The 25,713-nt window shown below is 42.1% G+C and overlaps 1 protein-coding gene across 1 annotated transcript in view; it reads left to right on the forward strand.

Annotated features, from left to right (window-relative positions):
* The window catches only part of ppfia4 (PTPRF interacting protein alpha 4), a 219,228-nt gene that overhangs the window by 105,032 nt on the left and 88,483 nt on the right, over positions 1-25,713 (forward strand). The window contains exons 6-8 of the mRNA XM_059950617.1: positions 11,942-12,163; positions 15,504-15,650; positions 20,358-20,492. Of these exons, the coding sequence (XP_059806600.1) occupies positions 11,942-12,163; positions 15,504-15,650; positions 20,358-20,492 (504 nt within the window). The remainder of the gene's footprint in view (positions 1-11,941; positions 12,164-15,503; positions 15,651-20,357; positions 20,493-25,713) is intronic.

Genomic DNA, 25,713 nt, shown 5'->3' on the forward strand with positions numbered 1-25,713 from the left:
AACTCAATAGCCAGTGTTTTTAATTTACTTACTGTGCATGATTTTAATTCACTCCAGATCACGCATTTACAATGCAATTATTAACTAATTACTCTGAAAATGTACATGTTGTTCTTCCATGGGTAAAGAATGGGTGGAGCTATTGTACTTATCAATGTGTTATTGATGGTTCCAGCGCCTTTAAGGACTATTAATATGCAATGAAATGCTGAAAATCATTAAATGTCTTAAAGTCTGTGTTTTTTTTAGTTTTATACTCTTTCACATTGTAATTAACAATAATATTTGGGCCTAAATTGACTTGAATTGTATTCATTTAATTGATATTAAATTATTAAAATATCCAAAACAAAATATTACTTATAAGCAAATATTTATAAATACTGTACTGCCTCTTCTATTTTCTTTCATTTTCTCCTCTGTACTCTTTTTCCCATACTCATTTAAATTTAGTTGTCGTTATAACATTTCTATATCATCCAAATATTTATTTAGCTATTTTATATGGTTTAGAAGGTTTCACATTTCACTGCTTTATTCCTTTACAGCTACCAGCATCCATTTTACAGACATGTGGAACTGTATATTGATATAATTGTATATATATGCAGATATTGTTAAATTTTCACCATATTTCCACATATATATTGGTTGGTTTCCTACCCACAAAAGCCATTGATTCTGTGAATCCCTGTGCTGCCTTCACAGGAATGATGAGTTTAGTTGTTTATTTGTTTGAATGTTTTTTTAAACCAAGAAGAGCAGCTGCCAGTGTGCATTTTGTCAATACCACCATAGCTCAATGTTGCCTCACTGAGTAAATTCTCCCGCAGTGCTTGGAGCACTTCTGGTCAGTTGTACTGTGGAGGCAGTCAGGGGATTGCAATCATTCTTGTGCTGTATTCAGTTCATAATAAAGCAAACCAGACAGCCTGCTCAAGTTGTAGAAACAGCTATAGCATTGAAAATCGTTGCTGTTCTCCCTGCAGATCTATCTGTGCTTTCACAAAGTTTCACACACAGCTCTTTCTTTCTGATTTTCTGTAGTGTGCTTTTCCATGATCGGTTATCTTTCCCTTCCTTTCTCCACTATGGTGAATTTGTTCCACTTTCAAATTAATTCGTTCATTTTCAAATCCTCATGAAGTGACAGACTAACATTTATTGTGAAATTGCTTCTGTCAGTCTGCCGTAGATCTCATCATTGAACAGTGGTTGGTAGACATTTGCAACATTTTATGCAGTTCAAACACTGTCATTAAAAATAGATCATAGGCTTATTCAATATATATTCATCAGATGTGAAAATATAACTGTGAGGAGAGACTTGGGACAGTAGCTCCACTTGTACAACAGGAAAACAAAAATTACATTATAGACTTACAACAAAAGGGGAATGTAGCCAATAGGATTGGCACACCTGGAGCCAGCATAGATTCGACAGTCTGAGTGGCCTCTATCCACTTAAGGCCTCATTAAGTTGAAAAGAATACAAAGAAGGTTACTGAGTATGTTGTCAGGACTCCAAGGCCTGAGTTACAGAGAGAGGTTGAGCAGGTTAGAACTTTATTCCTGGAATCGCATTCTAAAGTTCAAAGTACATTTATTATCCAAGTATATAAACATTATACAACCTTGAGATTCATCTCCCAACATGAGCCACAAAACAAAGAAACCCCAAAAGATCCCACATAAAAAGAAGACTGTCAAACAGCTAATGTGCAGAGAGAAAGAAAAGAAATCATGCAAACGATAAAAGTAAGCAAACAGTGTTCAGGACAAAAGTGAGTCCATAGACACAAAGCCCAGAGCAGCCGGAGCAGGCCACAGCCTCAGTGTCAGTTCAGAGTAGAGCCGAGTAACTGTCTGAGCCCTCAGACATGGAGCACGGAGCAGGCCACAGACTCAGTGTAGTTCAGAGTAGAGCCGAGTAACTGTCTGAGCCCTCAGACGTGGAGCACGGAGCAGGCCACAGACTCAGTGTCAGTTCAGAGTAGAGCCGAGTAAATGTCTGAGCCCTCAGACGTGGAGCACGGAGCAGGCCACAGACTCAGTGTCAGTTCAGAGTAGAGCCGAGTAAATGTCTGAGCCCTCAGACGTGGAGCACGGAGCAGGCCACAGACTCAGTGTCAGTTCAGAGTAGAGCCCAGTAACTGTCTGAGTCCTCAGACGTGGAGCCCGGAGCAGGCCACAGACTCAGTGTCAGTTCAGAGTAGAGCCGAGTAACTGTCTGAGCCCTCAGACATGGAGCACGGAGCAGGCCACAGACTCAGTGTAGTTCAGAGTAGAGCCGAGTAAATGTCTGAGCCCTCAGACGTGGAGCACGGAGCAGGCCACAGACTCAGTGTCAGTTCAGAGTAGAGCCGAGTAAATGTCTGAGCCCTCAGACGTGGAGCACGGAGCAGGCCACAGACTCAGTGTCAGTTCAGAGTAGAGCCGAGTAAATGTCTGAGCCCTCAGACGTGGAGCCCGGAGCAGGCCACAGACTCAGTGTCAGTTCAGAGTAGAGCCCAGTAACTGTCTGAGTCCTCAGACGTGGAGCACGGAGCAGGCCACAGACTCAGTGTCAGTTCAGAGTAGAGCCGAGTAACTGTCTGAGCCCTCAGACGTGGAGCACGGAGCAGGCCACAGACTCAGTGTCAGTTCAGAGTAGAGCCGAGTAAATGTCTGAGCCCTCAGACGTGGAGCACGGAGCAGGCCACAGACACAGTGTCAGTTCAGAGTAGAGCCCAGTAACTGTCTGAGCCCTCAGACGTGGAGCCCGGAGCAGGCCACAGCCTCAGTGTCAGTTCAGAGTAGAGCCGAGTAAATGTCTGATCCCTCAGACGTGGAGCACGGAGCAGGCCACAGACTCAGTGTCAGTTCAGAGTAGAGCCGAGTAAATGTCTGATCCCTCAGACGTGGAGCACGGAGCAGGCCACAGCCTCAGTGTCAGTTCAGAGTAGAGCCGAGTAACTGTCTGAGCCCACAGACGTGGAGCACGGAGCAGGCCACAGCCTCAGTGTCAGTTCAGAGTAGAGCCGAGTAAATGTCTGATCCCTCAGACGTGGAGCACGGAGCAGGCCACAGACTCAGTGTCAGTTCAGAGTAGAGCCGAGTAAATGTCTGAGCCCTCAGACGTGGAGCACGGAGCAGGCCACAGACTCAGTGTCAGTTCAGAGTAGAGCCGAGTAACTGTCTGAGCCCTCAGACGTGGAGCACGGAGCAGGCCACAGACTCAGTGTAGTTCAGAGTAGAGCCGAGTAACTGTCTGAGCCCTCAGACATGGAGCACGGAGCAGGCCACAGACACAGTGTCAGTTCAGAGTAGAGCCGAGTAAATGTCTGAGCCCTCAGACGTGGAGCCCGGAGCAGGCCACAATCTCAGTGTAGTTCAGAGTAGAGCCGAGTAACTGTCTGAGCCCTCAGACGTGGAGCACGGAGCAGGCCACAGCCTCAGTGTCAGTTCAGAGTAGAGCCGAGTAAATGTCTGAGCGCTCAGACGTGGAGCCCGGAGCAGGCCACAGCCTCAGTGTCAGTTCAGAGTAAAGCCGAGTAACTGTCTGAGCCCTCAGACGTGGAGCCCGGAGCAGGCCACAGACTCAGTGTAGTTCAGAGTAGAGCCGAGTAAATGTCTGAGCCCTCAGACGTGGAGCCCGGAGCAGGCCACAGACTCAGTGTAGTTCAGAGTAGAGCCGAGTAACTGTCTGAGCCCTCAGACGTGGAGCCCGGAGCAGGCCACAGACTCAGTGTCAGTTCAGAGTAGAGCCGAGTAAATGTCTGAGTCCTCAGACGTGGAGCCCGGAGCAGGCCACAGACTCAGTGTCAGTTCAGAGTAGAGCCGAGTAACTGTCTGAGCCCTCAGACGTGGAGCACGGAGCAGGCCACAGCCTCAGTGTCAGTTCAGAGTAGAGCCCAGTAAATGTCTGAGCCCTCAGACGTGGAGCCCGGAGCAGGCCACAGACTCAGTGTCAGTTCAGAGTAGAGCCCAGTAAATGTCTGAGCCCTCAGACGTGGAGCACGGAGCAGGCCACAGACTCAGTGTCAGTTCAGAGTAGAGCCGAGTAAATGTCTGAGCCCTCAGACGTGGAGCACGGAGCAGGCCACAGCCTCAGTGTCAGTTCAGAGTAGAGCCGAGTAACTGTCTGAGCCCTCAGACGTGGAGCACGGAGCAGGCCACAGCCTCAGTGTCAGTTCAGAGTAGAGCCGAGTAAATGTCTGAGCCCTCAGACGTGGAGCACGGAGCAGGCCACAGACTCAGTGTCAGTTCAGAGTAGAGCCGAGTAAATGTCTGAGCCCTCAGACGTGGAGCACGGAGCAGGCCACAGACTCAGTGTCAGTTCAGAGTAGAGCCGAGTAAATGTCTGAGTCCTCAGACGTGGAGCACGGAGCAGGCCACAGACTCAGTGTCAGTTCAGAGTAGAGCCGAGTAACTGTCTGAGCTCTCAGACGTGGAGCCCGGAGCAGGCCACAGCCTCAGTGTCAGTTCAGAGTAGAGCCCAGTAAATGTCTGAGCCCTCAGACGTGGAGCACGGAGCAGGCCACAGACTCAGTGTAGTTCAGAGTAGAGCCCAGTAACTGTCTGAGCTCTCAGACGTGGAGCACGGAGCAGGCCACAGACTCAGTGTCAGTTCAGAGTAGAGCCGAGTAACTGTCTGAGCCCTCAGACGTGGAGCACGGAGCAGGCCACAGACTCAGTGTCAGTTCAGAGTAGAGCCGAGTAAATGTCTGAGCCCTCAGACATGGAGCACGGAGCAGGCCACAGCCTCAGTGTCAGTTCAGAGTAGAGCCGAGTAACTGTCTGAGCCCTCAGACGTGGAGCACGGAGCAGGCCACAGACTCAGTGTCAGTTCAGAGTAGAGCCGAGTAAATGTCTGAGTCCTCAGATGTGGAGCACGGAGCAGGCCACAGACACAGTGTCAGTTCAGAGTAGAGCCGAGTAACTGTCTGAGCCCTCAGACGTGGAGCCCGGAGCAGGCCACAGCCTCAGTGTCAGTTCAGAGTAGAGCCGAGTAAATGTCTGAGCTCTCAGACGTGGAGCCCGGAGCAGGCCACAGACTCAGTGTCAGTTCAGAGTAGAGCCCAGTAAATGTCTGAGCTCTCAGACGTGGAGCCCGGAGCAGGCCACAGACTCAGTGTCAGTTCAGAGTAGAGCCGAGTAAATGTCTGAGCTCTCAGACGTGGAGCCCGGAGCAGGCCACAGACTCAGTGTCAGTTCAGAGTAGAGCCGAGTAAATGTCTGAGCCCTCAGACGTGGAGCACGGAGCAGGCCACAGCCTCAGTGTCAGTTCAGAGTAGAGCCCAGTAAATGTCTGAGCCCTCAGACGTGGAGCACGGAGCAGGCCACAGACTCAGTGTCAGTTCAGAGTAGAGCCGAGTAACTGTCTGAGCCCTCAGACGTGGAGCCCGGAGCAGGCCACAGCCTCAGTGTCAGTTCAGAGTAGATCCCAGTAAATGTCTGAGCCCTCAGACGTGGAGCACGGAGCAGGCCACAGACTCTGTGTCAGTTCAGAGTAGAGCCGAGTAACTGTCTGAGCCCTCAGACGTGGAGCCCGGAGCAGGCCACAGACTCAGTGTCAGTTCAGAGTAGAGCCGAGTAACTGTCTGAGCCCTCAGACGTGGAGCACGGAGCAGGCCACAGACTCAGTGTCAGTTCAGAGTAGAGCCCAGTAAATGTCTGAGCCCTCAGACGTGGAGCCCGGAGCAGGCCACAGACTCAGTGTAGTTCAGAGTAGAGCCGAGTAACTGTCTGAGCCCTCAGACGTGGAGCACGGAGCAGGCCACAGACTCAGTGTCAGTTCAGAGTAGAGCCCAGTAAATGTCTGATCCCTCAGACGTGGAGCCCGGAGCAGGCCACAGACTCAGTGTCAATTCAGAGTAGAGCCGAGTAAATGTCTGAGCCCTCAGACGTGGAGCACGGAGCAGGCCACAGACTCAGTGTCAGTTCAGAGTAGAGCCGAGTAACTGTCTGAGCTCTCAGACGTGGAGCCCGGAGCAGGCCACAGACTCAGTGTCAGTTCAGAGTAGAGCCGAGTAACTGTCTGAGTCCTCAGACGTGGAGCCCGGAGCAGGCCACAGCCTTAGCCTCGGTTCAACGCAGAGCCACATAAAAGTCACAGAGCCCTCAGACAGAGAGCCTGGAGCAACTAGAGCAGGCCACAGACTCGGCCTCAGTTCAGCTGAGTAAATGTTGTAGACCAGTGAGAACCGGCCTAACCCTCACAGTCTGCCTTTTCAGTCCACCTGGTCCAGTGTTTAAATTGTCAAACATCAGGTTGTCCTTGCACTAGATCCTGGGCCCTGTCACATCGATGCATACTGGGCCTGGACCCCGCCACCATGTTTTGATCTGTACTCGACCTTTCTAAATCGGCCTGGCATCTGGATAGATCGAACCTCGCACTCCAGTTTAGGTGGATGGGCCTTGAGTCTGCACCTCCTCCACTCCGAATTTGCTCTGCTCTGCTCACCCCAGCATTGCCTTGAGTATGCCTCGACCCCACCCTGACTTTGCCTCACACCCGCATGCTTCCACCCTTGACTCAACCTCACTTTAGGTCACCTCTCATAACTTTTACAAGTATTTAGCAATTAAATCAGCAGTTGATGCCTGCAAGTTTTGGCATACTGACATATTTGAAGTTATGCATTGAAAGCAATGTTTGGATCTGTGCCATTTCTAAATGGTGCAGCACCTAAGGCCCCTGTATATTGAGATGAGGTTTATTAAACTGCACTTGGGATAGAGGCAGCATGGTAGCGTAGTGGTTAGTACTACGCTTACAGTACAGGCGATCCAGGTACAGTTCCCACCGCTGCCTGTAAGAAGCTTGTTCATTCTCCCTGTGACTGTGAGACTTCCCTCCTGGTCTCTGGTCTCCTCCCACAGTCCAAAGTCGTACCAGTTGGTAGGTTACTTGGTCATTGTAAATTGTCCTGTGATTAGGATAGGATTAAATTGGGTGGTGTGGCTCGAATGGCTGGAGGGTCTTATTCCACGCTGTCTGTCAATGGAGGAGAGAAGACTTTTTAAATTAATTATCTATTTTAGGGTCATTTTGCCAACTATCAAATTTTGTGGCTGAGACTTCCACACTATTAGCAGAAGCAATTGAGATTGAAGTGTGGTGTGTGGCCAAGTGGTTAAAGCATTGTTCAAGCCTCAGCTAAGGCAGTGTGTTGTGTCCTTCAGCAAGGCACTTAACCACTCATTGCTCTGCGACGTCACCGGTGCCAAGCTGCATGGGTCCTAATGCCCTTCCCTTGGACAACATCGGTGGCGTGGAGAGGGGAAGGCCTGCAGCTTGGGCAACTGCCGGTCTCCCATACAACCTTGCCCAGGCCTGCGCCCTGGAAACTTTCCAAGGTGCAAACGGATGCCTATAAAAAAATTGAGATTGAAGCCTGGGTTGATTTGGTCATGAGATTGACTGGGTAGGCAAAGGCATTGAGAATCCATGATTGTGATTCTAGATGTGGGGAGCTGACCAGCAAGATCTTTCCCAACCAATTGTACTTTGAAATCCAATTGCAGCAAGTCTGTCTGCATAGAACCTCAAATTTAGAAAGAGGAGTAGGCCATTTGGCCCATCCATCTGCTCTGTCAATATGACATCTCTGATTGACAATTACCTGTCTCCACAGATGCTACTCAACATGCTGAGTTCCTCAGACACTTTATTTTTTACTCCAGATTCCAGCATCAAGATATCTTGAATATGTTCATTCCTGTTCGTCTAAAACCTACATGGTCACAGAGAGAAAGTGCAGGCTCCACAGGAACAGTACCATCTGTCCCATAGGGCCAAATGATAAATAGCTGGAGAGCCAAGGGTAAATGCGTTTTGGGAAACTAGCCTAGTTCAGTTAATACTGAACTTCTGAAGAGAAACTTAGATACAGTTTAAAGGATGAAGTGTATGTCTCCCTTTTGCTGCCATCATAAAGACACCTAGGTAAAATATTTTCGAATACCAAATATACCAAATTCAGCCCTGCTTTATGTAAAAGGTTTGCCTAGTTTTCACGTTGGAATTTGATCAATGTTCTGATGAAACATACTATACCAGTGAGAAAATCTTGTGCCTGATTTGAGAGATTTTGTTGAAATGGAACATTATACAGTGAAGGATAGGAATGGGCTGTTCAACCCAGCTTGCTGTGCCCAACTAATTCAGTGAACAGCAGCGATTAGGGGTATCACTAAATGAAGATCGCCGCTACCAATATTTTCAGCCTTGATGTAAAATAAGCTATAGCCCATTTCTTAAAATGGTCTTTTTTCAGTATTAACACCATCTGCATGAGTTTTGACAATACCATTTATAGATGGGTTCAGTCAATGAAATTTTAGGGAAACACAGACAATATACTGTTGCCTCCAGTTTTCAGCGCATAGCTTTGAATTCAAACCCCATTTCAGATTTTAAAATCAGAATTTGTTGGCGGTGTAGCTGTATGTATAGGACAGCAAACCAGCCCTTGTCTCCATCCTCATCAGCTGGTGCAAGTGATGCCATGATTTAATTCTCAGGAGATCAAGACTTTTGGTCATAGTTCCTCCCTGTGCTCAAGCTGCCAGAGGCTGATTGATTGATTGACTGTTTGTTTTTTTTTATTTATTGTGATACAGAGCGGATTAGGCCCTCCTTGCACTTTGAGCCACATTGCCTAGCAACCCCCGGATTAACCCTCGTTTAATCATGAGACAATTTACAATGACCATTTAACCTACCAACCTCCCAAAGTCCAGAATACACGGAGGAAACCAGCACAGTCACTGGGAGATTGTACGAACTCCAGACAGCAGCAGGAATTGAACTTTGATACTGTATAAAGTGTCGTGCTAACCACCATGCTACCCCATACTTCATTAATACTCCATATTCATCTCCATCCAGCTTACTAAATGTCTGCCATCTTTCCCATCCTAAGTGACCACTCTTTAGAAATATTTACTTCAATAACAATCCTTTGCATATCTACTAATAGGAAATAATCTACTATAGAAATACATAAATATTATTGTATTTCCATCTTATCATTTCTGCTTAATAGAATTAGCATCTTTTGAGTATGTTCATTTTGGTTCATTTTTATTTTAACTGAAGTGATAAAAATGCAAAGAGGTGCTAGGGAAAGCAATGTTGATTCTATTTTTACATACTTCATGTTGATTTCACTATAAATGGAAAATTCATGCAAATTAGCTGGCAAAAACAGATTTTTACAGAATGTGGAAAGAGACATCCAAAAACGTCTTCACAGTAATTTACCAACAAAAAGCTAGATTAGTGTATTTTTAATCTTAATCTTAACAACAGTTCTATACAAAACTATTGCATGCATCATGTTCACCTTTTGTCATTCAGAGATCTATTTATGTATTGAAGCAAGATACTTTGGATGCTGGAAATCTGAAATTATCTATTTATATACTAATTGTATAGCCCCAAGAGTTACAAATACCCTGTTGTTTGAACTATTAGTGGTTGTAAACAGTCTGATTTAAAATTTCTTTCTTAGAATTTGACTCTAATTAGCACCTTCCCCTAATTTTATTTCTTTTTTAGAACATTATTGATCTACATCTGCCTTTCATATATTAGATCAAATTATATTTGGAAAAGACAAATTACTCATGGTGTAATTTTGACATTAATGCAAAGTATCTTCATTAGTTCCTTCTCATGTGTCTACATGAGGTGTATGGGGGTGGCAAATTGGTTATTATTTAATTTTATACTTGTATATCTTTATCTACTGAATTTTATAAATGCTTGAAGGTTAGTAAGCAATCCTGGTGTAAGTATAAGTTTACACTAATATTAATTAAGAAAATACACATTTTCTTCTAAAATTGCACCTATTGCATTGTATTATTTCTTGCTCACTCCCATTTAAGTTCATCCTTTTTCCATTAGTAGGTTTAGATCCTTGAAGGTTTCAAGAGTAACTTCTCAGGTATTTGAAACCAAAACTGAATTCCTCTTTAACAATTTTCCTCAATTCCTCTACACTGAGATCTTTGGTTCTTATTCAGAGTTAACCAATTAGCAACATTTTATAACCACTTATGGAATGCCTATTGTTAATAATTTCTCAACTGCAGCTACATTGAGAGATTGCTGAGAAATATTATTGTGAAATTCCCAGTAGGCAGCCAAGAGATTGGACCTGAGAACAACCCAATTCTGAACAACATCTGGAGTAATAATGCCATTAACTTGAAGGGGTTTAATAATAACTTATTACAAACCTGAATCTGTTCTCATTATAATATAGAACAGGGAAATTTCTGTTTACATTACTGGCTCTGATAGTCTATATCAGGGGTAGCCAACCTTTTACATTCCAAGTGTCAATTTTTTCACGCACGAGTTCAGATGCGCCATACAACTCTTGTACCCCCATTCAATTCTTGTAAAAATATGTTAATATAGACATAGTTAGCATTTTATATGATATATTGATTTAATATAAAAACAAGATAAACATTACTTACCTTAATGAGAATTTTAACAAATATATTTCATCTTCCTTTGATTTCTTCTTTTTTCTTAATCACCTATTCTTTCCGTAATTCAGACCCAAGCACTAGCTTCAGTATTCCTTCTATTTCATTCTGATGTTGTGTTATATAGTGTCTATTAAGATAATTTCTTCTATTATGTGAGAAAGTGTTTTCACAAACAATGCACAACGGTTTTCTTGATGGACCCGCTATAAATAAAAACTCATCTTCCCACAGTTCATTGAATTCACGCTTACTATCACTTTCTGCTTTTCTTTTGCTCATTTTCTTTTGCACTGTGATGGGTAACTGAATGTAAAAACAAGGCTTAATTTTCGAAAAAGTACAAAACTACAAATGTTCACAAAGGATGAACAAAGCACAACTCCTTAGCGCACGAGTGTCAATTGTAAACTGACCGGCAAAAACCTGCAACACGCCGACATTCCTTTTATAGATTTCTTTCCTACAAATCGGTTTTTGGTTAATACTTTTTGCATGAGTAGGCTGACTTTTTTATTATTATCACTAGGGTGCAATGCACCACTTCTAATCATCCAGTGCACCGCTTTTGGCACCTGCACCACAGGTTGGCCATCCCTGGTCTATATAGTACCTTTGCCAGTCAGAAAGTTTAGACCAGATCACTGTTAAAAGCAACTGCTGTTGCCTTTGCCAGGAATCTAAGACATCTTATATTTCAATGACAATGGAGATTTTATTTATACTGACAAAAAATCTCCCTAATGGGCAACAGGAATAGAATTGCTTTGTTGGCCTTTTGCATGACAGGTACAAATGCTGCAGTAACTTTATCTATCACCAGCCATGTGCAGTAGATGGATTGAAAATTGCCTCAAATTATAACAATTTCACACGGTATCCAGAGACATTTACTGTGAATCTTATTGAGACATTTTACATTTATATTTATTGAAAAGTACTTCCACAAATATCCCTGTTTCTCTGTATTAATTTCTTACAACTTGACTAACTGTGTTCTGTTACAGTGGAGAACAGGTCATCATTGCAAATTGTATTTGTACATATGCTTTTGAATAAATGATATGGACTTCTTATGCACTGTAGTAACATGTAGTCTATTAATTACCCCATCAGTTCTTCCATTTGAGGTGCTTAATTCGTGCAGAATTATCTGGGACATTTATATGATGTCATTGTCACAACTTATTTGCCCTTTTATGACAATAATTTGCATTCAGCTGCACAGATCAATTTGAATCCACACTTATATTAGAACCCATCTCAATAAGGACCAGTTAAATATGCCTGAGTAGATTGCTGTAAGCCCTTTCTAAAATGAAGCTATTTTAGTAGTTTACATTTCACTTTAATGGTCAAAGAACTTACAATGATGACAGATCCCAATGATGAGTACTTGTAGAACATGATGCTTTTTATATATGTTGTTGTGCCATTATCCTTGCAGAGGCTTTCAAATGGTTCCATTGATCCCAATGATGAGGTTAGTCAGGTTGTGGAGATGCAGGATTTGCTCGAGAAACAGAACTTTGAAATGTCACAGATGAAAGACCGCCTGTCCTCATTATCAGCACGTGTGGCAGAACTAGAGGAAGAACTGGATACAGCCAGGAAGGATCTGATCAGATCTGAGGAGATGAACAATAAGTACCAGAGAGACATTAGGGAGGTGAGATGTGACCACATTGAAATCATTTTAATCAACTGTCATTCCATCATTTTTTCTTTACCTCTGAATTATACAAAAATATATATTTTTATCTGAAATCTATGCAAGTTGTTCAATAGTTTGCAATTTTTTAAGTAGAAATGCCGTTGCTTTTTTGTAAATATTCAGTTTCAGCAACAAAAAAATCTTTTCAAATCTACTTGCATTCTTGGATTTCTATCAGAAGAATGCCTGTCTTCAGAGTAACATGTGAATTATACGATTCTTGGATTTTCAGCTCATATTTCATACTTAGTGTTAGTGTAATCAAAACAGGAACTTGCCATGCAAGTGTCCATCATTCAAGTACCAGGGCTAAAGCTAACAGTACTGGTGATACTAGCCATTGAAAGCTCCCTTTACCAAGAAGTGGAAAGAAACTGATTTTTAGGTTGAATTGAATTAAGTTCACTGGATGTGTAAACATGAGAAATTCAGCAGGTGCTGGAAATCCAAAGCAACACACACAAAACGCTGGAGGAACTCAGCAGGCAGCATCTATACAGACGAATAAACAATTAACATTTCTGGTTAAGACTCTTCTTCATGACTGGAAAGGAAGGGGGAAGATGCCAGAATAAAAAGATGGAGGGTGGGGAAGGAGGTTGGCTAGAAGGTGATTGGTGAAGCCAGGTGGGTAGGAAAGGTAAAGGGCTGGAGAGGAAGGAATCTGATAGGAGAGGCCATAAGACCAAAAGATATAGGAGCAGAATTAAGCCATATGGCCCATTGCGTCTGCTCCACTGTTTCATTATGGCTGATCCAATTTTCCTCTCAGCCCCAATCTCCTGTCTTCTCCCCATATCCCTTCATGACCTGACCAATCAAGAATCTATCAACCTCTGCCTTAAATATATATATAAAGGCTTGGCCTCCATAGCTGCCTATGGCAAAGAATTCCACAGATTCACTACTCTCTGGCTAAAGAAATTCCATCGCATCTCTGTTCTAAAAGGATGGCCCTTTATTCTGAGGCTGTGTCCTCTGGTCTTAGACTCTCTCACCACAGAAAACATCCTCTCCACATCCACTCTGTCAAGGCCTTTCACCATTTGATAGATTTACACGAGGTCACTCCTCATTCTTCTGAATTCCAGTGAATACAGACCCAGAGCGATCAAACACTATGCGTATGACAAGCCATTCAGTTTTGGAAGAGGGACACCAGGGGGAGTTGATAGGCAGGTGAGAAGAGGTAAGTGTTCAGAGTGGGGAAAAGAAGAAGAATTAGTGTTTTGTGCTTGAAAAGTTATCTTAAGTTTTGAGGCTGTCCACAAAATGAAAACTACATGTATCAATCTTTAAATGACATCAGATATCAATTGAACAAGTCAGTGCTTTTGGGGAGTATATTTGATAATGACAGAGTTCTTCTCTGACTAAGTGGACTGATATTGGAAATTTCCACCAACTTCATAGTCTTTGAGATGCTATTTATCTAATGTGCATTCAGAGTTGTTGATGTGGACGAGCACTTAGCAAAATCACTCGAAAAGACATAGAATCAAAGAAAAACACAAGTAGGACCAGGACATCTGGTCCTTCATGCCTGCTCCACCATTCAGTGCAATCACTGCTAATCTATCTCAATATATCCCCCTCTCCCCATGACCCACTGATGCTCTTTGTATCTGGAAATCAATTCTTGTCCTCTTCAAATATACCCGACAAATTGACCACCATACCACATTAAGGTTCACCACCCTCGGAGTGAAAACATTTCTCTTCATCTCAGTCATTAACTTGCATCTTGAGATTTTGACTCTAGTTCTTGGCCCACAAGCCAAGGGAAACATCCTCCTTGTCTTTTATCAGTACGAGTGTTAGAATTTTGTGCTTTTCAATGAGACCCCTACTTGTGCTCTAAATTCTTGTAAAGATCTCTCCTTCTACAACAGCCTTGTCACCCTAGGAGTCAGTGGATCAAGCTTCATGTCAGGTCATGCAGATAAAATTGTATGTGACACTCCTAATTGTATAATTGTACTGGGACATCTTTGCTCCTGTATTGACGACCTTTCACCTATAAAGACCAATGTACCATTGTCTTTTTAACTGATTGCTACACATGTATGTTTTCTTCAGTGACTGGCGTGCAAGGACATTTGGGTCCTTTTATGTATTAACATTTCTCTGTCTATATCACCATTTAAATAATACCCTGCTTTTCTATTTCTCCTACCAAAGTGCCCAGCACACTCAACTTTATCTACTCACTCAGCTTGTCTAAATTGCTTTGAAGCCCCTTTGCATCCTCCTCACAACCCTACCCACTTCCCTGCCATTGACAAATTTAAAAATGCTGTGTTTGGTTGCTTGATATAGGCTGTGAATAGCTGGGGCCCATGCACTGATCCCTGTAGTATACCACATGTCACACTAGCCACTATAAGAAAGTTGCAGTTATTTCTACTCTCTGTCTCCTGCCTCTCAGCTAATTTTCAACCGGTGCCAGTATGTTACCCCCTCTCACCCTGTCCCATGCCCTTTAGTCTGCATAATAATCATCTATATCAAACATTATTAAAGGCCTCCTGAAAATCTAAACAATTATATCCATTGAACACATGAAGTGTCCTGACGAAGGGTCTCGTCCCGAAACGTCAACAGTGCTTCTCCTTATAGATGGTGCCTGGCCTAATGTGTTCCACCAGCATTTTGTGTGTGTTGCTTGAATTTCCAGCATCTGCAGATTTCCTCGTGTTTGAATTATATCCATTGGTTCTATTTTATTTACTAAATAAGTTGTAGCCTTAAAAAAACTTTAGGCAAGTTCACTGACCATACTTCCATTTCATAGATCCATTTTGGCTTTGCCCAATCCCAGTAATATTTTCTATGAGTCTTGCTATCACATTTTTTTTATAATTTACTTGTATTTTTCCTGTTACTGATAATTGGGGTAATTGGTTTGTAATGATCTGTTTTCCCTCTCCTTGCTTTTTTTAAACAATGAGTTTACATTTGACATTTCCAATCTACGGCAATCATTTCATAATCTATAGATATTTTAGAAGATGACCAATTACTGCATCCACTACCTCTTTTATTCCTCTCAGTGCTGATCATGTAGGCATCTTTAAAAGGTGCTTTGAAAATTCTCTTAATCAAAGTACACGGCCGAGGAACAGTTCAGGTCGTTCAACTCCCTTTTATGATCTGCTGAAGTTCCAGCTTTAATTATCAAGAGGCTTGAAATGACAACTCTTTTCCTCAGACTGTCACCAACCAAGCAAAGACTGACTTACGGTTTAACTCTCCATTTCACTTTTCCATTCAGCTCTCATTTTGTTGTCTTTAGGCAATGGCACAGAAGGAAGACATGGAGGAGAGGATTACAACACTTGAAAAACGTTACCTTGCTGCACAAAGAGAGTCCACATCAGTTCATGATCTTAACGACAAACTTGAAAGTGAACTCGCTAATAAAGAATCTTTGCATCGCCAGGTAACCTGTTTGTAGTTGATAAATATGTTAATGCAGATGAGTATTTACTTAGCTTGCTGATATATGGGTTCTTGTACATCTGACAACAAACTTGAATTTGACTTTAATAGATACTAAAGCAATTTCCAGATAGTTTTATAGATTGAAATGGATTGGTAAATGCTGCTGTGATCTCAATGAGTAAATATCCAGACCAGTCTTTTTGTTTACTTCCTTCTCCCTTTTCTATGCTCTGTGCTGTTTCTTTCACTGCAGCAGGCATTCCCCATCTCCATTCAGTGAAGATCTAATTGTGGGCAAAAGGGCCTGCTCCCTTGCTGTACTGTCTTATGTTCTAACACTCAAGAGGCCTTAAGCTATCCAGGTCAAAGCATCTTGCCTGATTTCAAAATTCAAGTAAATTTGCTATCAAAGTAAGTGTATGTCTAGGATTCACTTTCTTTCAGGCATTCATAGTAGAACAAGGAAGTGAATCAACAGACTCAGTGACAAACTACACACAAAGACTTGCAAATAACTAATGTGCAATTGAAGAAGATCTGTGTAAATGCAAAAACAAATAAATATAGAATACTGAGGTTATGAGTTGTAGAGTCCATGAAAGTGAGTCCACAGGTTGTGGAATTAGTTCAGAGTTCAGGTGAGTGAAGTTATCCGTGCTGGTTCAGAAGCCTGATGGATGAAGGATAATAACTGTTCCTAAACCTGGTGGTGTGGGACCTGAGGCTCCTGTACCTCCTTCCTGATGGCAGCAGCGAGAAGTGGGCATGGCCTAGATGATGGGGGATCTTGATTGTGGATTAGACTGATAGTGTAATACAGAATGGAAGCAGGCTCTGTGGCCCAGCTAGTCCAGCAAACCACAGCCTCCTCCTTGCCAGTCCCAGTTGCCCATGCTTGGCCCATAAACCTCCAATCCCCTCCCCTCCCCTTTCTGTACCTTTCTAAATCCCTCTTTGATGTTACAGTTGTACCCACCTCAACCACATCTTCTGGCAGATAATTTCTAGGTACTCACTACCTCTATATAAAGAAGTTGCCTCTCAGTCTCTTTTAAATCTCTCCCTTCTCATCTTGGATGTGCTGTAAGTATTCATTCCCTCCACATTAGAAGATACACTACAATTGCTCATGTAGATTATTAGGACATGACCGCTCAAACCTGCAACCTCTGTCACCAGGTAGTGCAAGGCCAGCGGGGGGACAGTGAAAGCATCAACCACAGGCCCATGTCTAAGCTGTACAAATTTCCTAACTTGGAAAAATGCCACTATTCTTTCATTACAAAATTACCTTCACCAGTCCAAGAAGATGGTTCACTGGCACCTTTTTAAGAGCAATAAATGCCAACCTTGCTTGTTTACCCACATCCTGATAAATATTGAACAAGTGGTTGGATGACTGTCCTCATCAAAGACTGTGCACAATTTTGGCTAGATTATTTCTATCCCCAGAGAGAAAACACATGTCTGTTTCCTGATAGGTGGCAGTTGTGTGCAAAGAAATTCATTGTGTGAACCTGCCACAGCGACCTACTGGCCTCAGTTTCTGTGACACTCGGCTGACTCGTCAGCAGCCCTTTCAATTTAAAATTAAAAACCCTGCATATCAGAGCTGTTCTGCTTAAATTTGTATAATGAATAGAGCAGCCAGCTTGGAAACATTGTCAGTTGCACAGAATTCAGCTATGATGCGTCTTTAATGCACTCAAAGTCATTCAATTACCATATTCTGCAGTTGGTTTTTAAAACAATGACAACAATATTTTCTGAATCATTGTCCATTTTATTTGATGTTTTTTAAGGAGGTACATTGATAGATGACTTTGCTTGGTTATTACTAAGTTCCAGTAGCTGTCCTTGGCATTCAAGACTGGTGATCCAGAACTATACAAGAAGTCCAGGTATGACCTGTGGAAGGCTATTTTAAGAGTGAAAAACAATTCCATTTGAAGTTAGAGGTGGAATCGGATGCACGTCAGCTCTGGCAGGCCATTACTTTCAACACGGTGAAAGCTAACATGAATGGCTGTGATGTTTCACTCCCAGATGAGCTCAATACATTTTACTTATGCCCGCTTTGAAAGGGAGAATAATACTATGCCTGTGTGAATCCCTGCAGTATCTGGTGACCCTGTGATCTCTGTCTTGGAGGCAAACGTCGGAACATCTTTCACGAAGGTGAACCCTCACAAGGTGTCAATCTTGACAGGGCAATGAATATCTGTGACAACCAACTGGTGGGAGTGTTCAAGGACATCTCTCTCACCTCTACAGTCAGAGGTTCCCATCTGCTTCAAAAGGGCAGCAATCATACCAGTGCCCAAAAAGAGCAGGATGAGTTGTCTCAATGATTATCACCCCATTGCACTTGCATCTACTGTGATGAAGTGCACTGAGAGGTTGCTTTGGCCAGAATCAACTCCTGCTGAAGCAAGGGCCTGGTCCCACTGCAATTTGCCTATAGGTCTGTAGCGGATGCAATCTCACTGGCTCTCCACTCAGCCTACGTCAGGCTGCTGGTTAATGATTACAACTCAGCATTTAACACCTTCATAATCACAGGCTCCTAAACCTGGGCCTATGCTGCTCCCTCTGCAACTGGATCTTTAGCTTCCTCACCTGGAGACCACAGTCAGTGTAGGTTGGAAATAATTCACTGATGGTCAACACTGTTGCACCTCAAGGAACTGTACTTAGCCCATTGCTCTACTCACTTTACACTCACGCTTGTGTGGCTAGGAACAGCTCAAACACCATTTATAAATATGTGAACGACACAACTATTTTTGGCAGAATTTCAGATGGTGACAAGGAGCTGTAGAGGAGTGACATAGATCAGCTGGTGAAGTGGTGTCGTAACAACAACCTTGGGAGATGAGGAAGCCCTCTCATCTTACTTATCTGAAAATGAAACACTGGCACTGTGCCTGGTTTTGTTGAGACTCCCACTATCTTGTATCTTCAGAAAAGAAGACAACCTTCTATTCCCAGTCTGCTTTCAATTTTCTAGAACTCCAGATACAATCAGAAACTGTTTGATACATGGAGGGTTCATGTAGTTTTAGTTATCCTGAATTTAGAGAGCAATTAGTAACTATGTACAAACACTAGATGTTATAACATTAGATGATAATTACATTATGGGCATATGACAGAATAGGCCTGCATTATTAAGTCATTTGGACAATTTTTCTCTAAATACTAATGTTGGTTGAAAATGATGTGTTATGCTTTGCTTCGCAGCTCATGGCTTGATCAGCATTGTTTACTGCCATTTAGGAGACAGAATGTAGAACAGAGCAAAACTGAGTCGAGTCGCAGTTAATGCTTGTTTCTCAATGAATAGTAAATATATTAATTAACTAAAATGAATATTTTTTATTAATGGTGATGAAGTGCTAAAAGCCCATTGATAGATGCTAATAATATATGAATATCCCAATCTTTCCTTCCTTTTTGCTGAGTGTTCTTTTCTCAAATGCTGTTTATAATACATAGGCTGTTTGTTATTTAAGCTTAGGCAGTGTTGATGTAGATACTGTTTGCTGGCTGAGTCATTTGTTTCCTTAGGCAGAAAGCTGATTTGCAGCTGGTGTTCCCAAATGGTTTTCTATTTCAGTACTGACTAGGCCTGGGTGCTAATGATGAGCACAGTGAAACCACTAACCCACTGTTTCCCTCAGGGCTCATTACACAAAGTCTCAATTTTGTCCACTACTGGAAATGTTAAGAACAGTGGCGGGATATGAATGGAAGGGGTAGACAAGGCTGGTTTAACAGTCCCCATGTTGTGAGCTTACCTTTTTGTGCCAAGGATCAAGGGATCAATCTGATTTTGGAACAAAGGTGATGGAAGGTACTTCCAAAAGAAATACTGGAGTCACTCAGCCAAGATGCTAACAGGTCAATGCAGATGATTAAAAAATGATATTGACAAGCACCGGATTTTTTTTTTACTTACACACACACACACACACACACACACACACACACACACACACACACACACACACACACACACACACACACACACACACACACACACACACACACACACACACACACACAAAACCTACAGAAGAAAAGAAAGATGATAAATAAAGGAATTTAGTAGTAGAGCTGCTGCTTTAAAGCTCCACTGGCCTGGGTTGAATTCTGTCCTTTGACGTTGTCTGTATAGAATTTACGTATTTTCTTTATGGCTGCATGAACTATCTCCCATATCCCCAAGATGTGTAGGTTGGTATGATCATTGGCTAATTTGAGTTTTTCCTTGTGTGTACTGTAGGTGAGTATGGGAATTTTATATAAATATTTGGGAACATGGGAATAAAAAAAGAATTGGTCTAACTAGGATTGACTAAGTGTAAGTAGCCTAAATAGATACTTGAGGATTGGTGCGGACTTAGTGAGCAGCAATCCTGTTTTAGTGTTGTAGGAGTTGTGGGACTTGGAAGTAAATTAGTTCCATGTATAATTTTTTCAATATGGTAATGTAAATTTTTTTAATAGTATGGGGTAGTTAAATCAGAATGGATTCATACAAATGATTAATTGTTTCACAGCTCATTTTGATTGTGTGTGGAATGTGACATAGGATTTTTTTAGATCTCCAGTGCTGCAGAAAGATATGTGATGTGTAGAGTGTCATTCAGCCAAAAGAATATGACTGTAGTACTGAATGTGACTCTTTTCTTTTATGAAGAGTGAAGAGAAGAATCGGCATTTCCAGGAACTGCTGGAGCTGGCTGAGCAAAAGCTACAACAGACGATGAGGAAGGCTGAGACCTTGCCTGAGGTCGAGGCTGAACTTGCTCAACGGGTGGCAGCACTGACAAAGGTGAGTCCTCTCACTGGCCTTCAAAATGGAAGGGAAACAACTAAATATATCCAGTCAGCACTTTGATAAATTTTGCATTCCTTAAAAAAGGTTTTTGAAGTTTTGTTTGTTATTTTTGGATCTGTATTGCAAATATTTAGTGAAATTCATGTTACAGAATAGACATACAGAGTGGATGCAGAGCTGAGGCTGTTAAGGCATGGGCCTGGATTTTACATTAAATACCAAGGGACAATGTTCACCAGCAACCTCAAAGCAAACTCCTCGTAAAGCTTAACTAATGATTTGTGACTCCTTCAACATTCTTTTACTCAAGTTTTTAAAAGCATTGTTAGGATGAGCTTTAAACCACCTGTTTAAGACAAATAGTCAATATTCCTGCATAACTGAAGATACGGCATCTAATAGTTTTTACAATGGCACCTTACAGCACATTTTTATTTACATTAGAGCTTTTCAGTGCTATTTTGCAACGTAAGTTGATTTAACTAGCAATTCTGACTCAAGATCTGATTTTGTCAAATGAAATATTAAGCTACTATTTTTTGGAAAATGTTCTTACAGTGCACTTTAGCAAAAAGTCTTTTGTTTCTGAAAAATAATTGGTTGATCATTTTAGAAATAAATCTGCCATTTCCTCTTAGACTTATTCATTTGATTTTATAAAGAGATAGGATGTAAAACTGGGCTGAGAAGTGGCAGATGGAGTTCAACCCAGATAAGTGTGAAGTGGTTAATTTTGGTAGGTCAAATATAATGACAGAATATAGCATTAATGGTAAGGCAGTGTGGAGGGTCAGAGGGATCTTGAGGTCCGAATCCATAGGTCACTCAAAGCTGCTACACAGGTTGACTCTGTGGTTAAGAAAGCATATGGTGCATTGGCCTTCATCGATCGTGGGATTGAGTTTAAGAGTTGAGAGGTGATGTTGCAGCTATATAGGACCCTGGTCAGACCCCACTTGGAGTACTGTGCTCAATTCTGGTTGCCTCACTATAGGAAGGATGTGGAAACCATAGAAAAGGTCCAGAGGAGATTTACAAAGATGTTGCCTGAACTGGGGAGCATGCCTTATGAAAACAGGTTGCGTGAACTCAGCCTTTTCTCCTTGGAGCAATGGAGGATGAGAGGTGACTTGATAGAGGTATATAAGATAATGAGAAGCATTGATCATGTAGATAATTAGTGGCTTTTCCCCAGGGCTGAAATGGCTAGCATGAGAGGGCACAGTTTTAAGGTGCTTGGAAGTAGGTACAGAGGAGATGTCAGGGGTAAGGATTTTACTCAGAGAGTGGTGAGAGTGTGGAATGGGCTGCTGGCAATGGTGGTGGAAGCGGATATGATGGGGCCTTTTAAGAGACACCTGGATGGGTACATGGAGCTTAGAAAAATAGAGGGCTATGGATAAAGCCTAGGTAGTTCTAAGGTAGGGACATGTTCGGCACAGCTTGTGGGCCGAAGGGCCTGTATTGTGCTGTATGTTTTCTATGATTCTATAACATGGATGTAGTGGTTCTCATCTCTTAACTTCCACACATCATGATGCAAATACCACCGGGATCTGCAAAATAGATTTTAGTGGTGTGGTTTATGTGCTGAGTTTATTTCATCTCCAACTCTTATCATTAAGGCAAGAGTTCTGTTCCTAAATATAATGGCTCAAGTTTTCTGAGGATGTGTATCTTCCTTGATTGTCTGAAAATTTGCATCTGTTTTGCAATTGATTTTATCTCAAATGATAGATTACTGAATTTTCCTGAATGGGAATGTTATGAAAGTGAAGTTTGAAATGTGAGGTACTGGTATGGAATGCACATTAGAGAAACATCTGTCACCCAGAAGGTTGGTCAGTTCTTTGTGAGGGTCACAAAAAGCTGATGATGAGTAGTAAATAATAGAGTCCTAGAGAAATACAGTGTGGAAACATGCCCAGTGAATCTAAGCTGATTATCATACATAATCCCTTTAATTGTTTTGTTCTCCCCATATTTCCATAAACTCCCCAAGACAAAGTAAGGGTGACTTATAGTGGTCAGTAACCTACCTTCCCACCCATCTTTGGGATATGGGAGGAAATTGAGGCAGCCAGCAAAGTTCACACTGTCACCAAGAGAACATGTAAAATCCACACAGACAGTACCCGAGGTCAGGATTCAACCCCAGTCTCGAGCAGCTTTACCAGCTGATCATTGACATTTTGCAAAATTCACCCAAAACTGCTGAATAAAACAACAGTGACCTTATCCTGAAAGTTAAATGTTTTCATTTCCTCCATTCTCTCTAATTTTTATTTGTTTATATCCTCTCTCTATTTCTACTTGTATTTCACATATGTTCTACCTTTCCTGTCTTCCTTTAAATTTGATGTGTTTAATACGATTTCTGAATTTTCATTTGAATTCTAAGACACATGTGGAAGAGAAAGCAGCTTGAAGTACATAATCAAAAGAGATGGGAAAAGCCAGTTCTAGTGCCTTTTTTTCTTGCATTTAATCAAGTATTACACAAAGGCAGGTCACATTACTGTGATCCTCTGTAAGGCAGGAAATGATGGTTGCAATCTGACAAGTTGTATGAATTGAAACTCTAGTGATTTGTAAAGTTTTCTCAGGCTCACAATACCCACTATCAGAAAGACATGTTGATGCACCATCAATAACTCTCGGAGGTGTGAGGCAAGAGATAGGCTTTTATTAGCTGGAAGAAAGCACTGTCAGCAGCAAGAGTCCATCACACAACATCCTGGAGACTGAGGAAGGAGCAGTGCCTCCAATCGCCTTCATACCGGGGGTCTGTGGGAGGAGCCACAGGAGCAGTCAGCGGGGGGAGGGGGGGGGCATGTCCAGACAGGTATCTGTAGTTCACCACACATGTCAACAACTATATGGGAATGCTGGGACTTGCAACACCCTCTCCATGTACACCCCATTTTGGCTTGAACCAACACTCAGAGACCACTTTATCAGGTACACTTATACCTATAAGCCTCGTTAATGCAAATATCTATTCAGCCAATCATGTGGCAGCAACTCAATGCATAAAAGCATGCAGACATGGTCAAAAGGTTCAGTTGTTGTTCAGACCCAACATCAGAGTGGGGAAGAAATGTGAGATTAGTGATTTTGACTGTGGAATGATTGTTGTGCTAGACGGAGTGTTTGAGTATCTCCTGGGATTTTCACAAACAGCACCCTCTGGAGTTTACAGAGAATGGTGCAAAGAAACAAAATACATCCATTGAGGGGCAGTTGTGTGGGCAAGTGTGCCATGTTAATGATAGATGACAGAGGCAACAGTAACCATATGTTGCAATAGTGGTGTGCAGAAGAGCACCTCTGAAAGCACAACACGTTGAGTCTTGAACTGGATGGGCTGCTGCAGCAGAAGAAGATCACACTGGTATCCAAGGGGTATCTAATAAAGTGGCCACTGAGTATTTACAGTTTCTTTATCATTCCTGCAGTACAATCTTGACAGTTTATGAGAACAAATATAGGCTGCAAGTTTTATAAAACTAGCACTTATTTTTTTAAGGGCAGTTAAGACTGGGGCATGAATTCTGAGCTAGCTAGTGATGCCCATATTTTAATAATATCCTACTGCATGAAAAATTAAATCCCCTGATACCTTGGATTCTCAACTTACCTGCAACACAAAGTTGGAAGTTTTTTGAAGATCTCTGTTAATTGTATTTCAAAAGAAGTTAGTCCAAAAATCCAAAACATTTATGTTATGAAAATCAGATTTTGAACCTTAAACTGGATTCCGGTTAACTGGAACACTTCAGGATCAGTACATTTTGGCCCAATTAAGTGGCTGTCACAATTAGCCAAAGTTTCATGGAAATAGTTAAAATGGTATAAAAGAGACAAACTGAGTTACAAATTATGTAGTTAAATGAAATACAGAACAAATTTTAACGGGACGGCCTTCTGTTGTGAGGCTGTACCCTCTGGTCCTACACTTTCCCACTGTTGGAAACATTCACTCCATGTCTACTCTATCTAGACCTTTCTTTATTCAGTAGGTTTCAATGAGATTTTCCTTTAATCTTCTATACTTCAATGAGTACAGGCCCAGAGTACTTGAACACTCATCAAACACTCCATATATGTTCATTCTTTCACTCCCGGATTACTTACATAAATCTCCTCTGGATTATCTCCAATGCCAGTTTATCCTTTCTTAGATATGGGTCAAAAACTGCTCACAATACTCCAATGATGGTCTGACCAATGTCTTATAAAGCCAGTATTACATCCTTGTTTTTATATTCTTATCCTCTTGAAATGAATGCTAACATTGCACTTGCCTTCTTTACAATACACTCAACTTGCATTTTGTCCTTTAGCTCATCCTGCACTAGGACTCCTAAATCCCTTTGCACCTCCAATTTCTGAATCTAGTCCCCATTTAGTAAATAATCTAGGCCTTTATTCCTTCTACCAACATGCATGACCATAAACATCCCAACACTATTCCATTTGCTATTTCTTTGCCTATTCTCCTAATCTGTCCAATCCTTCTGCAGACTGCCTGCATCCTCAACACTACCTGCCCCTCCACCTATAACATATAGCATGAGCTATAGAAGATCCAGTACCGACCCCTGTCGAACACCATTACTCACCGGCATCCAGCTAGAAAACTCCCATTTTGCTCCTGCACATTGGCTAATCTTTGGCTCATGCTAGTATCTTTCTGTAATACCTTGGGCTCTTACCTTGTTTAACATCCTTATGTGCTGTACTGTATACTCTCTCTTTTGCTTTTTTACTGTCTTTGAATTCCCTTGTTAGTCACGGTTGCCTCATCCTGCTGTTAGAATGCTTCTTTTTGGATGAACTGATCATGTGTCTTCTGGCTATCTCTACCTCTGTCCCCATCCAATCAATTTTGGTCAACCCCTCCCTCATGCCTTTGTACTCAACTTGAATACTGATATATCTGATTTTAGCTTCTTCCTCTCAAACTGCAGGTGAATGTAGTATTCATGTACATTTCTACTTTTGACTTTGTTTGGATTTGGTGGAATTGTATAAGTTGATAAACACCAGACATTGTGGAGAACCACCCCAAACGTTGACACCTGTCTGGTTTTTGGTTTGAATATGTAATTTTGATTTAGTATTAGAAGTTTAGATAAGCTGGTTCTAAAAATGGCAGTCCAAATTGTAATAATTGAAATCTTGCTCTTCTCTATGTCAGATTTGCAAAGAA

The sequence above is a fragment of the Hypanus sabinus genome, chromosome 25 (assembly GCF_030144855.1).
Source record: "Hypanus sabinus isolate sHypSab1 chromosome 25, sHypSab1.hap1, whole genome shotgun sequence".
Classification (NCBI taxonomy): domain Eukaryota; kingdom Metazoa; phylum Chordata; class Chondrichthyes; order Myliobatiformes; family Dasyatidae; genus Hypanus; species Hypanus sabinus.